The sequence below is a fragment of the Elephantulus edwardii genome, unplaced genomic scaffold (genome assembly GCF_000299155.1).
Source record: "Elephantulus edwardii isolate Elephantulus edwardi_28Jun2011 unplaced genomic scaffold, EleEdw1.0 scaffold00049, whole genome shotgun sequence".
Taxonomy (NCBI): Eukaryota; Metazoa; Chordata; class Mammalia; order Macroscelidea; family Macroscelididae; genus Elephantulus; species Elephantulus edwardii.
The window spans coordinates 5,013,663-5,030,229 of NW_006399799.1; the positions used below are offsets into that span (position 1 = coordinate 5,013,663).

Sequence of the window (16,567 nt, forward strand, 5' to 3'; positions counted from 1 at the left end):
ACTCATCAATAACCTGTGTTATGCAAATGACACAACCTTGCTTGCTGAAAGTAAGGACATAAAGCACTTACTGCAGAAGATCAAGGAATGCAGCCTTCAATGCAGATTGCATTTCAATGTCAAGAAAACAAAGATTCTTACTATTGGACTGACAGGCAACATCATGGTGGATGGAAAAGAGATAAACTGTCAACAACTTAATCTCACACAATTAACACCTTTGGTATAAGCAGTCAGGAAATGAGGAGACACACGGCATTAGGAAAGTCTGTAGTTAGGGCCCTCTCCAAATTATTGAAGAGTAATGATGTTAGTTTGAGGACTAAGGTATGTCTGATTCTGTCATGGTCTTTCCGATCACTTGCTATGCCTCTGAGAGCTGGACAATGAATAGGGATGGCAGAAGAACTGATGCCTTTGAGCTGAGGTGTTGGAGAAAAGCACTGAACATCCCATGCACTGCGAAAAGAACAAATAAATATGTCTTGGAGGGTGCAGCTGGAGTGCTCTTTGAAGGCAAGGACGATGAAGCTTCACCTCACACACTTTGGGCATGTTGCTAGAAGGGGCTATTCCTCGGAAAGGGGCATGATGTTTGGTAGAGTGGAGGGTCAATGAAGGAGAGGAAGACCCTCAACCAGGTGGACTGACACAGTGACTGTTGCAATAGGCTCTAGTGTGTCAGGAAGCGTGAAGATGGCACAAGATAGAACAGGGTTCAGATCTGTTGTTCAGAGGGTTGCTATGAGTCATACTCGACTCGATGGCACCTAACAACATTCATAGGAACTGTCCAGACTGGGCAAATTTAAGTCAGGAAGTCAATTACTGGTTTGCATGAATTAGGGAGAGGGAAAGAGAAAAAAGAAATGACTACTAATAAATATAGATGTTTATTTAGGATGGTGAAAGTGTTCTGGAATTAGGAAAAAACCCAACCATTTGCCATGGAACCAATGCCACTCACAGCAACCTTCCATTGAGTTTCCAAACTATAAATCTTTACAGGAAGACTGTCCAAATTTCTGTCTCAGAGCAGCAGCTGGTAGATAACAACTTCTGATCTTTTACGTAGTAATACGTTACACATGCCATCAAAAAGGAATATCATATTGCAGTACTTCTTAAAAGCCTTCCTTTAGAAAAGAACAACAAAAAATCCCTCCTTTAATCTTTTACTACAGAATTCCTATATTCTGTTCATCTTTTAAGAGCTTCGGTGGCCTAGTGGCAAGAAGTTGGACTGCAGTCCTGAAGGCATGAGGTTGAAGGCCACCAGCCTGACCACGGGAAGATGGGCAATCTCTTCCCACTTAATTAACTGCCTCTGAAAACCTGCCAGAGATTCAGCTGTGGGTCTGTTCTGACTCGAGGTACACAACAACAGCATCCATCTTTTAATAGTTACACATCTACTAATTTGTATTGCATTAAACTGGACTCTTCAGAGAGAGACAGGTTTCCTGAAGATAAAAAGAGTCTCATATACTTTCTTCTGTACTATTTCATAGCTTCCTAATGTTGTGGTTGTTGTTAGGTATCCTCAATTGCAAATCATAGTGATTCTGTGTCCGTGAACAACAGATCCGAATCCTGTCCTATTCTGTGTCATTTTAATCATCTCTGACATAAACTTGAGTCCACTGCTGCTATCACTATGTCAATCCACCTGATTGAGAATCTTCTTCTCTTTTGTTGATCCTCTACCTTTCCAAGGAACTGCCCCTCCTAACAACACACCCAAAATATGTGAAATGGAAGTTTCATTATCCTTGCCTCTAAGGAGAACTATGGCTGTACTTCTCCAAGATTTATCTGTTTCTTCTTTTGGTACTCTGTGGAACATTCAATAATCTTCTCCCACACTACAACTTAAAGGCATCAATTCTTCTGTCATCCTCAGTCACTAAGGTCAGCTCTCAGATGCATAACAAGCAATGGCCTGAATCAGCTTTCTAATAGATCTCCTTAATTCTGTCCCTGACCTCCCCCTTTTACGTACACCCATCATTATCATTCTTCTATACAACAGCTAAAATTATCTAGAAATCTGCCATTATTACTCATCTGATTAAGTCTTCTGTAGTTTCTAATTCCCTAATACAATCATCTCCAAAGTAAGATGTTTCCCTTGAAGAGCTTCATAGAACGTTTCACATGAAAAGAAAATATTATAATTATCCATAAATGTTTTTCAATAGATATTTTTTAACTATTTTCATTTCCATCTTTTATTATATACATGACAGTACAACAGTGCTCATTATAACGCATTCATTCATACTGGCACAAATCCTCAACATTTTCAATGGACTGGAGCATGTAAAAAAAAAATATTTGCAGACTTCCCACCTAAAAAGATTTTTAAAGTTTCTTGGCAAAGCATAGAAGTTTTTCCTGACCCTAACAAAGGGTCGAACTTGTTTGGCATTTCTTAAACTGAAGGAATTGAAGAACAAATTTAAGCCTCAAGTTGCAATACTTAAGGATGCTTTGGGCAGAATAGTAAATGATACAGAAAAACATAAAAAGAAGCTGGAAGTAGTATACAGAATCACTGTACCAAAAGGAATTGGATGACACAGAAGAAGTTCATGAAACACCGTATGAGCCTGTGGTGATGAAAGAGGAAGTTCAAGCTGCTCTGAAAGAATTAAGAAAAAGAAGGCCCCAGGAATTGATAGAATACCAACTGACATATTTCAACAAACACATACTCCCCTGGATGCGCTCACCAAGTTATGCCAAGAAATGTGGAGGACAACTTCCTGTTCAAATGACTAAAAGAGATCTGTAGTTGTTCCCATTCCAAAGAAAGGTGACCTGACTGAGTGAGGAAATCATCAAACAATATCACTAACATCACATGTAAGCAAGATTCTGCTGGAAATTATCCAAAAACAACTGGAGTAGCCCATCAACAGAGAACTGCCAGAAGTGTGGGCTGGGCTTAGAAGAGGCCATGGTACTAAAGCTAATGTTGGATGGATACTGGCTGAAAGCAGAGAGTACCAGAGGAACATCTGTGCTTCACTGACTATGCAAAGGCATTTGGCTATGTGAGTCACAACAAACTGTGGCTAACTCTGAGAAAAGTGGGAATCCCAGAACATTTGATTGTGCTTATGTGAAACCTACACTTGGACCGGGAGGCAGTCGTCAGAACAGAGTAAGGGAATACTGCATGGTTCAAAATTGAGAAGGGTGTACTCCAGGGATGTGTTCTATCTCCATACCTTTGTAATTTGTATGCAGAACAGATCAAACGGGAGGTTGGGCTGTATGAAGAGGAATGTGGCATCAGGACTGGAGGAAGATGCATCAACAACCTGTGTGATGCAGATGATACAACCTTGTTTGTTAAAACTGAGGAGGACCTGAAGTGCTTGCTGTAGAAGGTCAAAGACTGCAGCCTTAAATATGGATTGAAACTCAACATCAAGAAAACAAAGATTCTCACCACTGGGCTGACTGGCAGCACCAGGATAGATGGTAAAGAGATTGAGATTATTAACAGCTTCAGTTTGCTTGACTCCACAATCAACACTCTCAGTACCAGCAGACAAGAACGCAAAAGACAAATCGCATTGGGGAAGTCTGCTATCAGGACCTCTCCAGAGTAATGAACAGCAACGACGTCAGTATGGGGACTGTGTGCCTGGTCCAGGACATGGTCTTTGCAATTACTTGCTGTGTGCATCAGAAAGCTAGAAAATGACTAGGGATGACAGAAAGAGAACTGATGCCTCTGAGTTGTGGTACTGGAGAAGAGTATTGAATATGCCATGGACTGCTAGGAGAATAGGTTCGTCCTAGAGACGGTTCAATCAGACTGCTCCTTGGAGGCAAGGGTTCCAAAGCTTCATACTTTGGGCATGTTGCGAGAAGAAACCAGTTCTTGGAGAAGGACATCATGCTTGGGAGAGTGGAGGGCCAGTGCAAGAGAAGAAGACCCTCGATGAGATGGATTGATTCAGTGACTGAGGTAGTGGGGATAGGTGTGTCAGAGGCACTAAGGTTGGCTCAGGAGCTGCAGTACTTGGGGTTGCTATGAGTCACAAGCAACTCAACAGCACCCAGCTAACAAGTACCTCTCTAAGAGCTACCAATGCAGCTTGGCTCTTTTTCATTGAAGCAGCACTAAACTCCAGTCACTGAATCAATCCACCTCCCAGAGGGCCTTCCCCTCCTGCGCGTGCCCTCCACCCTCCCAAGCATGATGTCCTTCTCCAAGGACCAGTCTCTCCCTACAACATGACCAAAGTATGTCAGACGAAGCCTCAGAATCCTTGCCTCCAAGGAGCAGCCTGGTTTAACCCTCTCCAGGATGAATCTGTTTGTTCTCTTAGCAGTCCATGGCACCATCAGCACTCTTCTCCAACACCAAAGCTCAAAAGCATTAATTCTCCTTCTATCCTCCTTGGTCATTGTCCAGCTCTCTGATGCATAACAAGTGATTGCAAAGACCATGGCCTGAACCAGACACACCTTTGTCTCCAGAGACACACCGTTGCTCTTGAGTACTTTAGAGAGGTCCCTAACAGCAGACTTTCCCACAGCAATACGTCTTTTAATTTCCTGGCTGCTGGTGCCAAGAGTGTTGATTGTGGAACCAAGCAAACTAAAGCTGTGAACAATCTCAATCTCTTCACCATCCATCCTGATGCTGTCCTGATCCTGATTGGTCCAGTGGTGAGAATCTTTGTCTTCTTGACACTGAGCCTCAATCCATACTGAAGGCTGCAGTCCCTGACCCTCAGCAGCAAGCGCTTCAGGTCCTCCTCAGTTTCAGCAAGCAGGGTTGTGTCATCTGCATAACGCAGATTGTTTATGGATCTTCCACCAATCCTGATGCCACATTTCTCCTCATAGAGTCCCGCCTTCCGGATGATCTGTTCTGCATACAGGTTGAAAAGGTATAGAGACAGGACACATCCCTGCCATACGCCCTTCCCAATTTTGAACCATGCAATGTTTCCTTGCTCTGTTCTGACAACTGCCTCTTGGTTCAAGTTTCACATTACCATGATCAAGTGTTCTGGGATTCCCATTCTTCTCAGAGTCAGCCACAGTTTGTTAGGATCCACACAGTCAAATGCCTTTGCATAATCAATGAAGCACAGATAGACATTCCTCTGGTACTCCCTGCTTTCTGCTAAGATCCATCTAACATTAGTTACAATATCCCTAGTACCACGAGCTCTTCTAAACCCAGCCTGGACTTCTGTACCACGAGCCCTTCTAAACCGAGCCTGGACTTCTGGCAGTTCTCTGCTGATGTGCTGTTCCAGTCGTTTTTGGATCATCTTCAGCAGAATCTTGCTTGCATGTGATATCAATGATATTGTTCTGTAGTTTCCACACTCTGTTGGGTCACCTTTCTTTGGAGAGGTTCCTTTTTATATCATTCTCTGTAACACTGCCTTTGCTCTTGCATTCACAATATCTAGCAATATCATTTGAGTTCTTGAAATGCAAAATTTAAAACTCTGTTCAAGGCTCTTCTCTGGAAAGAATTCCTTGGTTCTTCCTCTTCATCCATCCTCCCCTAAAATAAAAGTTATTTCTCTGACTCTACTACACTGCATCCTTCTATCTGGGGACAGATTGCACTGAGTAGTAAATCTGCTGTCAGTGACCTCTCCAAATTATTGTGGAGCAATGATGTCAATTTGAAGACTAAGATGTGCCTCATTCAGGCCACAGTCATTTGAATCACTTGCTATGCATCTGAGAGCTGGACAATCAATGAGGATTACAGAAGAAGAATTGATGTCTTTGAGTTGTGGTGTTAGAGAAGAGTACTGAACATCCTATGAACTGCCAAAAGAACAAATAGATATGTCTTAGAGACAAATAGATATGTGCTTCTTAGAGGCAAGGATATTGAAGCTTCATCTCACATACTTTGACCATATTTTTAGGAGGGGCTGTTCCTTGAAAAGGGACATAATGCTTGGAAAGGTAAAGGCTCATAGAAAGTGAGAAAGACCCTCAACCAGACAGACTGACACAGTGATGGTAGCTATAGGCTCAAGTATGTCAGAGATGATGAGGATGGCACAGTATATGACAGCGTTCTACTCTGTTGTTCACAGGGTCATGATGAGTTGTACACAACTTGATACCTAACAACAACATCTGGCCTCATAGGAAAGGTGTTGCACTGCCAACCCAAAGGCAAGCAGGTCAAATCTACCAGCTGCTTCTAGGGAGAAAGATGAGTAATCTCATTTTTATGAACTTCAGAAAACTTGCTGGAGGGTCAGATATGAGTCAGTTCTTATTTGATGCCATAAAACAACAATTTCTGTTACTTATTACATAATATTATTTATATATTTCCCCTATTACAGTGGGAACTTGTAAAGAACAGGGATTACTTTGTACTTATCCGAATTACTCCAGTGCCAAGCCTAGTAACAAATTCTAAAAAAAAAAAAAAAATGAGGGGTTGGGGAATATTTTTTTTTCTCCTGTACTCAAAATACTTTTTTATGTTGTTAGGGGCTGTCAAGTATGACTCATAGCCATCCTATGAACAGCCAACCTAAGCCTGACTCTATACAGTGCCATTTTCATTATCCTTGACACACCAGAGCCCATTGCTGAAGTCACCATGTCAATACACCTTGTTGTGGGTCTTCCTATCTTTTGCTGACCCTTCTTCACCTTTCCAAGCTTTATGTTCCTTTCCAAGGAATAGCCTTGACTAACTATATGTTCAAAATATAAATGATAAAGCTTTGCCATCTTTGCCTCCAAGGAGCATGCTGGTTACACTTTTTCCAAGACAATTCTGTTTGTTTTCTTGGCAATTCATGGGATATTCAGTATTCTTCTCCAGGACCACAACTCAAGCCATCAATTCTTTTGTTGTTCTTATTTCACTGCCCAGCTCTCTGATACATTAGCAGGTGATCTGAGAAGACCATGGTCTGAATCAGGCACACCTTAGTCTTAGAACTGACATCATTGCTCTCAAGCAGTTTGGAGTAGCTCCTGACAGCAAACTTGCCCAATCTACTATATCTCCTGATTTCCTGACTGCTGGTAGCAAGGGTGCTGATTGCTGATCCAAGGAAGATGAATTCACTGACAGCTTCAATTCTTTCTCCTTTACAATGTCCCATTGTCATTATAATTGTCACCATTGGTCCCATGGTGAGGACATTTGTTTTCTTGATGTTGAGATGTGAAGGTTGTAGTCCTTGATCTTCTTCTGCAGCAAGTATTTGATATCATCCTCACTTTCAAAGTTGTATCTTCTGCATAACATAAGTTGTTGGTAAGTTTTCCTCCAATCCTGATGCCATATTCTTCTTCATAGAGTCTGGCTTTATGAATTATTTGGTCAGCATAGAGACTGAATAGGTACAGAGATAGGATACAACCCTAACACACACCCTTCCTGATATAAACCATGCAGTAGTCCCTTGGTCCATTCAGATAACAGCTTCTTGGTCTTGCTATAGATTCCATATGAGGACAAGTAAGTGTTCTGGGATTCTCATTCTTCTCAGTGAAAGCCAATACTTATTTACTAACTGTGAAATCTACTTCCCAGGAACTGAGACACATTAGTTAAAATTTTCAAAGTCAATGTTAGCCTCTATAACTCTTCTTGTTTTAGATTTTCTAAGTCAATTCAAGCCCTCTGGTGGCTTAGTGGTAAGGAATGTGCTACCAATATAAAAGCACACAGTTCAAATCTACCAGCTGCTCAGAAGGAGAAAGGCAATCTCCTCCCATGTGATTTTCTGTCTCTGAAAACTTGCTGGAGGGTCAGCTATGAATTGGCTTCAATTCAATAGTGTAAAACAACATCATTTATCCTACCTCATCCCACAGATACACACAGCTCTTCAAATAAACATGTTGTTGTTGTCGTTGTTGTTATTGCCATCAATTGTGACTCACAGCAACCCTATGTACAACAGCCATAAAACTTGCTTTATCCTGTGCCAATCTTATTGTCTCCAACACACCTATCCCTATTACCCCAATTACTGAATCAATCCATCATATCAAGGGTCCTCCTCTCTTGCACTGTCCCTCCAATCTCCCAAGCATGATGTCCCTCTCCAAAGACTGGTCCCACCTTGTAACATGTCCAAAGTATGTCAGACGAAGCTTCAGAATCTTTGCCTCCAAGGAGCAGCAGGGTCTCATCCTCTCTAGGACAAACTTGTTTGTTCTCCTAGCAGTCCATGTTCAATACTCTTCTCCAACACCACAGCTCAAAGGCATCAATTCTCCTTCTATCATCCCTAGTTATTTTCCAGATTTCGAATGCATAGCAAGTTCATTTCAAAGATCATGACCTGGATCAGCCACACCTTAGTTTCCAGACTGATATCGTTGCTCTTCACTACTTTGGAGAGGTCTCTTGAGAGCCGACTTTCCCAATGTAATCTATCTCTTTATTTCCTGGCTTCTGGTACCAAGAGTGTTGATTGTGGAGCCAAGCAAACTAAGCTGTTAACAATCTCAATCTCTTCAACATCTATCATGATGTTGCCAATTGGCCCATTGGTGACAAATAGACATATTCTTAATATATTTAACAATATTGCTGAACGTGTCTCAAAGACAACGTCTCTTTCAAGTGTCTCTACAAATTTCTGTTTTGATGTTGATTTTTCAAGTTTAACTCCTAAGTGATATACAGCTGAGTTTAAAGTTGAATTCTCAAAGAACAATTTGTTACTAATTCAGTAATTTATTCAGTCAACAAATATTCTTATAGTGCGTTTACAGTGTACATGCTGGGATATCTAGAGTTAAGTAAGAAAGGAAAATATCTGCTCCAAGAAGCCGTTAAGTTTCTAATTTCTAAAGTCTTAGGGTCAACTCACATTTATCCCCAACAACAATTCATTGCCATCAAGTCAGAAACAATTTATAACTCATCCTCCAACAGGTTTTCAGAGGCCTGTAAATCACATGGGAGACTGCCATCTTTCTCTCATGGAACAGCTAGTGGAATTTGAACCAGACACCTTCAGGCAGAGAGCACAACTCATTAGGGATCAGATCTCCCTTATGTGTCCCCAGATGTTGATAAATCCTCAGGCCCAAAATGATATTTTTTAAAGCATTGAAAGTAAAATTAAACAAAATAGTGATTCAGTTTCACACATGGAAAAGGTGGAACATTTTTTTACCAGACAAATTATAATCACTGTTTTCAAGCAGATTTCAGCACTGAACCCAAAAGCAGAACAAAAAAAGAAATCCACAACATGCAGAGCTGTCTTAATTTTGATTCACCTTTCAGATATAATCCATGAGCTAAACAACAGCAAACAATCAGATGTGTATTCCATCAGCAAAAAACTTAAGAACTCCAGTAAAAAACAGAACAAATTCACAGGTGTAGGAAAAATACTGACTCAGGAAAGCACTCACAAGGCTTAGTAACTAGTTTTTTTCCCCTAGCTATAGAGTTATTTCCCCCTTTGAAAAAAAAGAAAAAAAAAACACCAAGAACGAAAAATTACCCATGGGTACTGAAACAGATCCAGAAAACACAGAATAGTATAAAGCAAAAATAACTCTATTACTAAAAAATCATATAAGCAACCATTTACTACTAATTTTTAGACCACTTTCTGTCAGGTAAAATTTTTTTTTCTCTTCACAAAATTGGCACTATAGCAAACAGACAGTTGTGTATACTTTTTCATCACTTAACATTAAACACATTTCCCCATGTACTTAATCTTCTAAAAATATGAATTATGAAACTGGATAATATTTCACATGTGAACATGTATCATTTCACCAACCTTTTACTGTTGGGCAAGCTGATAAGCACTCTATTCCACAACTATCCTCGAGGTAAATTTCTAGAGGAATTACGAAGTCAAAGAATATGGACTCTTTTTTTTTTTTTACCTTTTTATTATTTTTTGTGTGTGTACCGTCAAATCTAATCTGACTGGTACACTGGTACAGGAGGAGATTGCCACTCCTTCTTCATCAGAGCATCTGGTGGATTTGAACCATGCGCCTCTGGGATTGCAGGGCAGCTTCTTGCCATTAGGCCACCAGAGCTCCCTGAATATGGACTCTTAAAGCACTCCATATTTGTGCCCAAAGGCTCTCTGTTCAAACTAAAAACCAAACTAAACTCACTGCTGTGTCAAATCAATGACAACTCATGATGAGCCTATAGGTCAAAGCAGAATTATCCTATCTGATTTCCAAGACTGTTAAATCTTAACACCAGCAGACTGCCTCATCTTTCTCCTAAAGAACAGTTGGTGGATTTGAACCACCCACCTTTCAGTAAGCAGTTCAACATTCAATCCACTATATCACCAGGACTCCTTCTGTTCAATCTAATGAACACTGTATGAGGACAACCACATCACTCTAGCAAACATATAACAGATTAAACAGAATTCCCCACTTTAATCTACAAATATTGGTTAATAGGAAAATGAAGACTTTAAATACGCTGACAATTTTTATTTCAATTTCTAGAACTATCTATTCATGTTCTTTATCCATTATTTTCTATTAGGGTATGGCTTTAAAAAATTGAAAGACTTAATATGAAATAATGCATACAAAATCCATGTTTGTCATTTGTTGCTTTCATGTTCCCTCAGTTTGATTGTTGCTTCCATGTTCCCTCAGTCTGAAGGACGTGGTTTGTGATCCCCTACTTGCATGGTAAAAACTCCAAACTTTTCTGAGACAAAACTGGTACAATCTAATCCCTATTAGAATTTCTATCACCAAAACCTTTGCACCTTTATTATCAATTCTACCACCAGTGTAATATTTTTAAGCATCAAGTTCAAGGGATAATAAAGATTAGCCTGTGGGACTCACAAGCCTAGTGAAATCCAACAAACCCACAACACTATGCTTAATTAAGTACTAGATTGGAAAACATTAGAAAGACTTGGACTTGAGTCTAATTCTCCTACACTTTGAATCCTTCAAATCACAAGTTGCTTATAATGTCATTCATCCTCCAAAAGATCTCTTGGGATTAGAAGGGAGAAAAGCAGAAGATGCAGCAAGAGCTCGATAGCTGACAAGCCTGACTTCAGAATCTTGCTTTGCCATGTTCTTGCTGTGAGACTTTGGTCAAGTCATTTTGCCTCTCTGGACCTCAATTTCCTCATCTATAAAATGAGAATAAAACTACGTGTTTTAGGATTATTTTGAGGATTAAAAAAGATAAAGTATGTTATGTTCATAGCTAGGAGCTTAGTAAGTACACTACAAAAAATGTGATTTCTGACTCGAGTGTAAGTCAGTTACTTATTTAATTCAAATGATCTTACATAAAATGTTGGCCTGAAATAGTCAGCTGTCCTAGCAAAACATCATCTGGGGTAAAAATATTTAGGTCAGCTTTCTGTCAACTGCAATTCCAACTGCTATAATTATGCAATCATCAACCACCACTGCAGAACAACACAAACACCAAAGCTGATGTTACCATAATTGCAAAATACAGTGATTACCTGATTTTCAAGATCATGACCACAATTCTCTCTAAAGAAATCAACAAAATAACCCTGAAACCTGCATGTATAGGAGCAAAGGTCTGATTACTAGCCTCAACAGTGATCTCTACAGCAGAAGGCTTTTGGTCGTTGCCCAGAATAGCAGCATATACACAATAGCCTTTCTCAAACTGCTGTTTTCTCACACTACAAAACTCTGAAATGAACAATGTTAACAAAAGAACTGACAGGAACAAAGAAAATATATTCTTTGAAATTTAGCCTTCTTGGCATGGTTTCCTGGCAAGTGGCTCTAGTCTGGTGAAATAAACTGTTAGGATGAAAGCACATCTTATGAAATCTACCAGCATAGCTCTTCTCCATGGAAAAACTAAGGAGCATCTTGTCCTGAAATGTAAATTTCAAATAGAAAAGAAATGAATGAAATGGAAAAGAAAGCTAGAGCAACATACTATCAACTAAGAGTGTTGCACTAAACCCAGTGTCATGGAGATACTCACAGCAACCCTACTGAATACAGTATATCTGCCCATGCTATAAATTTTTATTGGGGTAAACCACCTCATCTTTCTCCTACAAAATAGCTGATAGGTTTGAAATACCAATCTATCAACTAGCAGGTCAATGTTTAATACTCTGTACCATCAATGTTTAATACTCTGTACCATCAAGAGTCCTTTCCATTCCTACTGGCAGAGTCACTCAAAAGGTATGGTATGGAGAGATCAGTAATCAAATAGCTGATGGTATAATACTGAATTGTTTCAAAACCAACTCATAGTTGATGTCAAGTAAAAGAACTATGTACTCATTAAAATACGACATTATTGAAGAAATAAACTACATTTGAAACCCTTAAAAAAAAAAAAAAAGTCCTTTCCATTATTCCATAAATCAAACTATGAGGTAGGTGCTATCCTTCCTCAGAATTTTTTTATTTTGCTGTTTTAATTGAGAAACCAATTCAATAGTTTCTGTATGTACAATTCAGTAACATTCTTTGAGGTGCAACTGTTTTCATCCTCTTTCTCCAAGCTGCTGCCCCCAATTAACATACTCATTATTCTTCCAAGCTAATCTTTTAAGTTGCTATTGACAATTTAATCCTCAAAAGAGAATAATGCTCAAAGCATTTTTTTTTCCTAGCTAAGCTAAACTACTGTTTGATTTTAAGATGAGTTCAGGAGATAGTTTTGGCTTAAGGTTTATTTAAAAATTATTTCAGATCAATTATTCAGGAATTCATCTAGCCTCTATCGTTCCAGAATTTCTCCAGTCAATTTGAAATTCTGTGATGCATTGGACTCATTTTTATCAGGATTCTTCAGTATAATCTTTGATTAAAATGTTCAGTAATGGTAGCTGGGCACTATCCAGTTTCATGGTTTCATGGCAAAGGAAGCAGTTGTTCATGGTGGCAATTAGCCATACATTCTGTCTCCTCATTTTCTTCTTCACTCTCTCTTTCTCTATTGCTTCAGGAAAACAGAGATGGAACTTTTCTCAGAAATTTCAGGTAACCTGTGCAAGGTTTATAGTTACAAAATAACATATCAAGTTCTAGGACTCAGGTCTGCCCAACTCTGAAATCTTTTTCTTTTCATTATACCACTACCAAATCTCAAAATGAACAAGGCAGTTCTTATGATAAAGAATGCAACTTAGTACTTGGTTCCAAAGAAAAACATACAAATAAATACCAACAAACTAAGTGTCCACCAAAGTAATGACTGCCTCTATCATTTACCAGACTGTTTTTCTTCCAGAATGGCAGCATGCTCAGAAATCTTTATCAAATGGTTGTTTTCTCATACCCTGATACTCTGAAAAGAATGTCAAAGAAGTGACAAAGTGACAAGAGAGAAAAGACTTGCAGAAAGTCTTTAAAATAAACATTTTTTTTTTTACCCTTGTTTCTCTATAGAGAAATGGTACCTGTTGAAAGTGACAGAACATTGAAGCAGAAAACGATATAAAGCAGGTACAGGCTTCTCAACCACCTCACGGGTGTCTGCCAACAATCTCTTGATAAAATCCAGGAAGCAGGGCTTGGCTTGACTCCCAGTCTCTTCCCCATGGTGTTCCAGATAGGCAGAACCAGTACACTAAAAAGAAAGAGGGGCAGTTAAAAGCCAAGTAATTAATAATTAATTCCTGAAAATATGGAATGCTAACAAATATGACATATTAAAGGAAGAAAAATCTCAAGTCTCTTTCACTGCTCATCCGGGTCCATAAATTTTAAACCTAAACTTTGACACAGCCTATAATAGCATAGCAAGGGATATGAAATGAATCTATTATTAACTTGAAATACTTATATATATTCCATTATTTGCTAATCTAGGAATGAAACATCTTTGTGGAAGAACAAAAAAAAGCACTAGCCTAAAAGAAAAATTTGAGTTTCAGTTTTGATACTACCAGCTTTGTGACTTTAGTCAAACATACAATCAGCAAGGAGGTTGGTCCATCAAAGGGCAACTGATCTGTTATCAGACTTAGAAAGTAATTTTTAAGTTGTGATTATGTTTAGCTAAGACATGCCACTCTCTGTCCCTACTACTATCTTTTTTCCTTAATTATTTTTTGACACTTCCAAGTTCCCTCCTGGTCCCTAATCATTTGCAATGCCTGGCTTAAATTCATATATACACTTAACAAATTTACGCAGCCCAATTACATGACAGGCTGTATACTAGGCTACTTCTAGAATTCAGTGGCTATATGACTTGGGCCCTTTCTAGCAGGAATAAAATAAAAAGGTTTCCCATCAATTTTTTCTCTCTTATACAACTTCATTATACTGCATAATTATGTAAATCTTGGCAACAGTATGAGAGCTGACTGTGTTCTTAAGAAGTAGTTCAAAAATCTTCTGTCCTAAATGTGCACCTGTCAGGTACACCTGGCAAATGGCACAAGCTGGCAACCCTACACCATCTTCACCTCCTAGCCAGCATATAGGGAGACTGATTGACATTGTCTGGGTTGGATATGAGTGATTAATAACAGCATATACAAAGAGTAGCAAAACTAAGGTGTAGCCCATCCATGATATGGCTTCATCTAAAGGATTGCATGTTTCTTGCTTACTTCTGTTCATTCCTATTTCTGGTTGTTTTGTAGTTGCGTTAAAGAGCAGGGGATACAAAGGAGGTGTGTGGGCTAGAAACATATTTAAGAGATTCTGCTATGAAACCTAAGTTATAAAGTACATCTAGCAACTTCTCTAGCTTTTTCAAGCTGGAATGGGTGACTGTGCATGGGTGTATGTGTGTGTGTGTGTGTGTGTACTGATCTAATCCAACATAATTCTGCCTGCCACAAAAGGATTTTAAATTCAAGGTGACTCAACACCTGTCATCAATAGCCTGAGAGGTAGGCGAAAGAAGCATAAAAGAAATGAATAGGTTTCAAAACAGGAGTAATAACACACTATTGGGCTAGCAAGCTGACTTGAAGCACTGTGTTTTACAAAACATGCATAGGAGAGAGGCAGAGCTAATTTCATTTGAACTCCAAACCAGTCATTCCTCTGAAACCTACAATTGTCAAGGACAAAAATGACTCTAGCGTCCAGTGAAAGGTTTGCTGACCAGTGGCAGGAACAACAGAACACATCATCAAGATCTAAATGGTTTGTTATAGAATCAAAGGGTAACAACCCAGGGAGGGAACACACACCCCCACAATACTTCACAAATGAAAATCAAGAAAAGCTTGCAATAGTTCTGGCATTTAGGGCGTTACAAGTACACCCGAAATAAAAGCACTCTCTGTTGCAGCAGCTGTTCAGACAGAGCAGGGGGTAATGTTTACTTAATACTTCAGGTTGATGGGGGATGTATCATAGTTCAGTCTGTCAGCTACATACGTGGAACTCCATTTATGTACACAGCGATAAGATATGTTTGAATAACGACAAAGTACGTCTGAAAGAGCCTATTCAACTGGTATGAGTAATAAGAATAAAGCTCTTTTTAAAAGTCTCAGATATTTAGGAAAGTTACAGAACAGACTGCCATGAATAGCTTTGCTTATATTTGCAGACACTGTTTTCTAAATAGCTGGAAAAATGAACAGATTGTTCTGGGAGGTCGTCTTTCCAATTTGTTCCTAGTTTCCAGTCTGTTAATCACATAAAGCACAAGGAGAATCTGCTAATGCTCTTCACTAACTGCATTTATTGTCAGTTGTGCACGAACACTATGAAGTGAAAGATTGCAACACTTTCCTGAAATCTCGCCTAAGGTTTTCTTTTTTGACTCACTGCAGCCAACAGAGGACCCTTTTCTAGGGTATAATCTTCGAAATCCTAAATAACGCAGGTCTACCATAATTCACACATTGTGCTCAACCCCGCCCCCCTTATAAGGCATCAAGTTTCTTTGCCGGTGGGGAGACCATACACCAGAGAGAACAGTGAAAGGGCGAGACTGTAGAGGTGGAGTAGGAGAAGGGTTGGAGCTCCCCGAGTCCGGTCTATCAAACTGTCAGGTGATAGAAGGAGATGCATACATAACAGGCCAGAATCCAAAAGCAGAGGAGTTCTGCATGGGACCCGAGCTCCACACCTTCAAGGCCAGAAACAGCTGGCTAACCTGGCCGAGCTCCATCTCCGGGTCACAACACCCAGGCTACGCACCCGTAGAATCGAACATCCCGCGCGCCCCTCCCCTGAGCTCATGGTCCTCGGCCTGGCAGCCAGCTGCCCCCGGCCACCTACCGGGGCTCAGGACCACACAGCGGGGCCCCGACTCTCGGCGGCCTCCGCCTCCTCCCGGTCCATGGGGTCGGGGCCCCAACCTTCGCTCCCCTCACCCAGAGGAAGAGGAAGAGGAAGAAGGTAGCGCGGGCTTCCCACCCGGACAGCTACCTCTCGCCTCAGCCTCCTAGGACACCGACGACCGCCGGAAACATCGCCTCCTCCCACCTCCCCAGGCTCAACCCGGAAACACATTCTTTCATCCAAAGTAAGCCCGCCTTCCTCCGGAAGCGCAATCCTAGTCGCGAGCCTGAAAGGGAGGAGGGGCTGGGAAGGTAGCACTATGCCCATGCGAAAGAATCTGGGT

The 16,567-nt window shown here is 40.1% G+C and overlaps 1 protein-coding gene across 1 annotated transcript in view; it reads right to left on the minus strand.

Moving 5' to 3' along the window:
* Nucleotides 1-16,446, minus strand: part of KIAA0319L (KIAA0319-like ortholog) — a 190,710-nt gene extending 174,264 nt beyond the window's left edge. The window contains exons 1-2 of the mRNA XM_006886434.1: nt 16,222-16,446; nt 13,428-13,597 (exon numbers count right to left, since the gene is read on the minus strand). Coding sequence (XP_006886496.1) covers nt 13,428-13,569 — 142 coding nt within the window. The 5' untranslated portion in view covers nt 13,570-13,597; nt 16,222-16,446. The remainder of the gene's footprint in view (nt 1-13,427; nt 13,598-16,221) is intronic.
* Between the last annotated feature and the right edge of the window lie 121 nt (nt 16,447-16,567).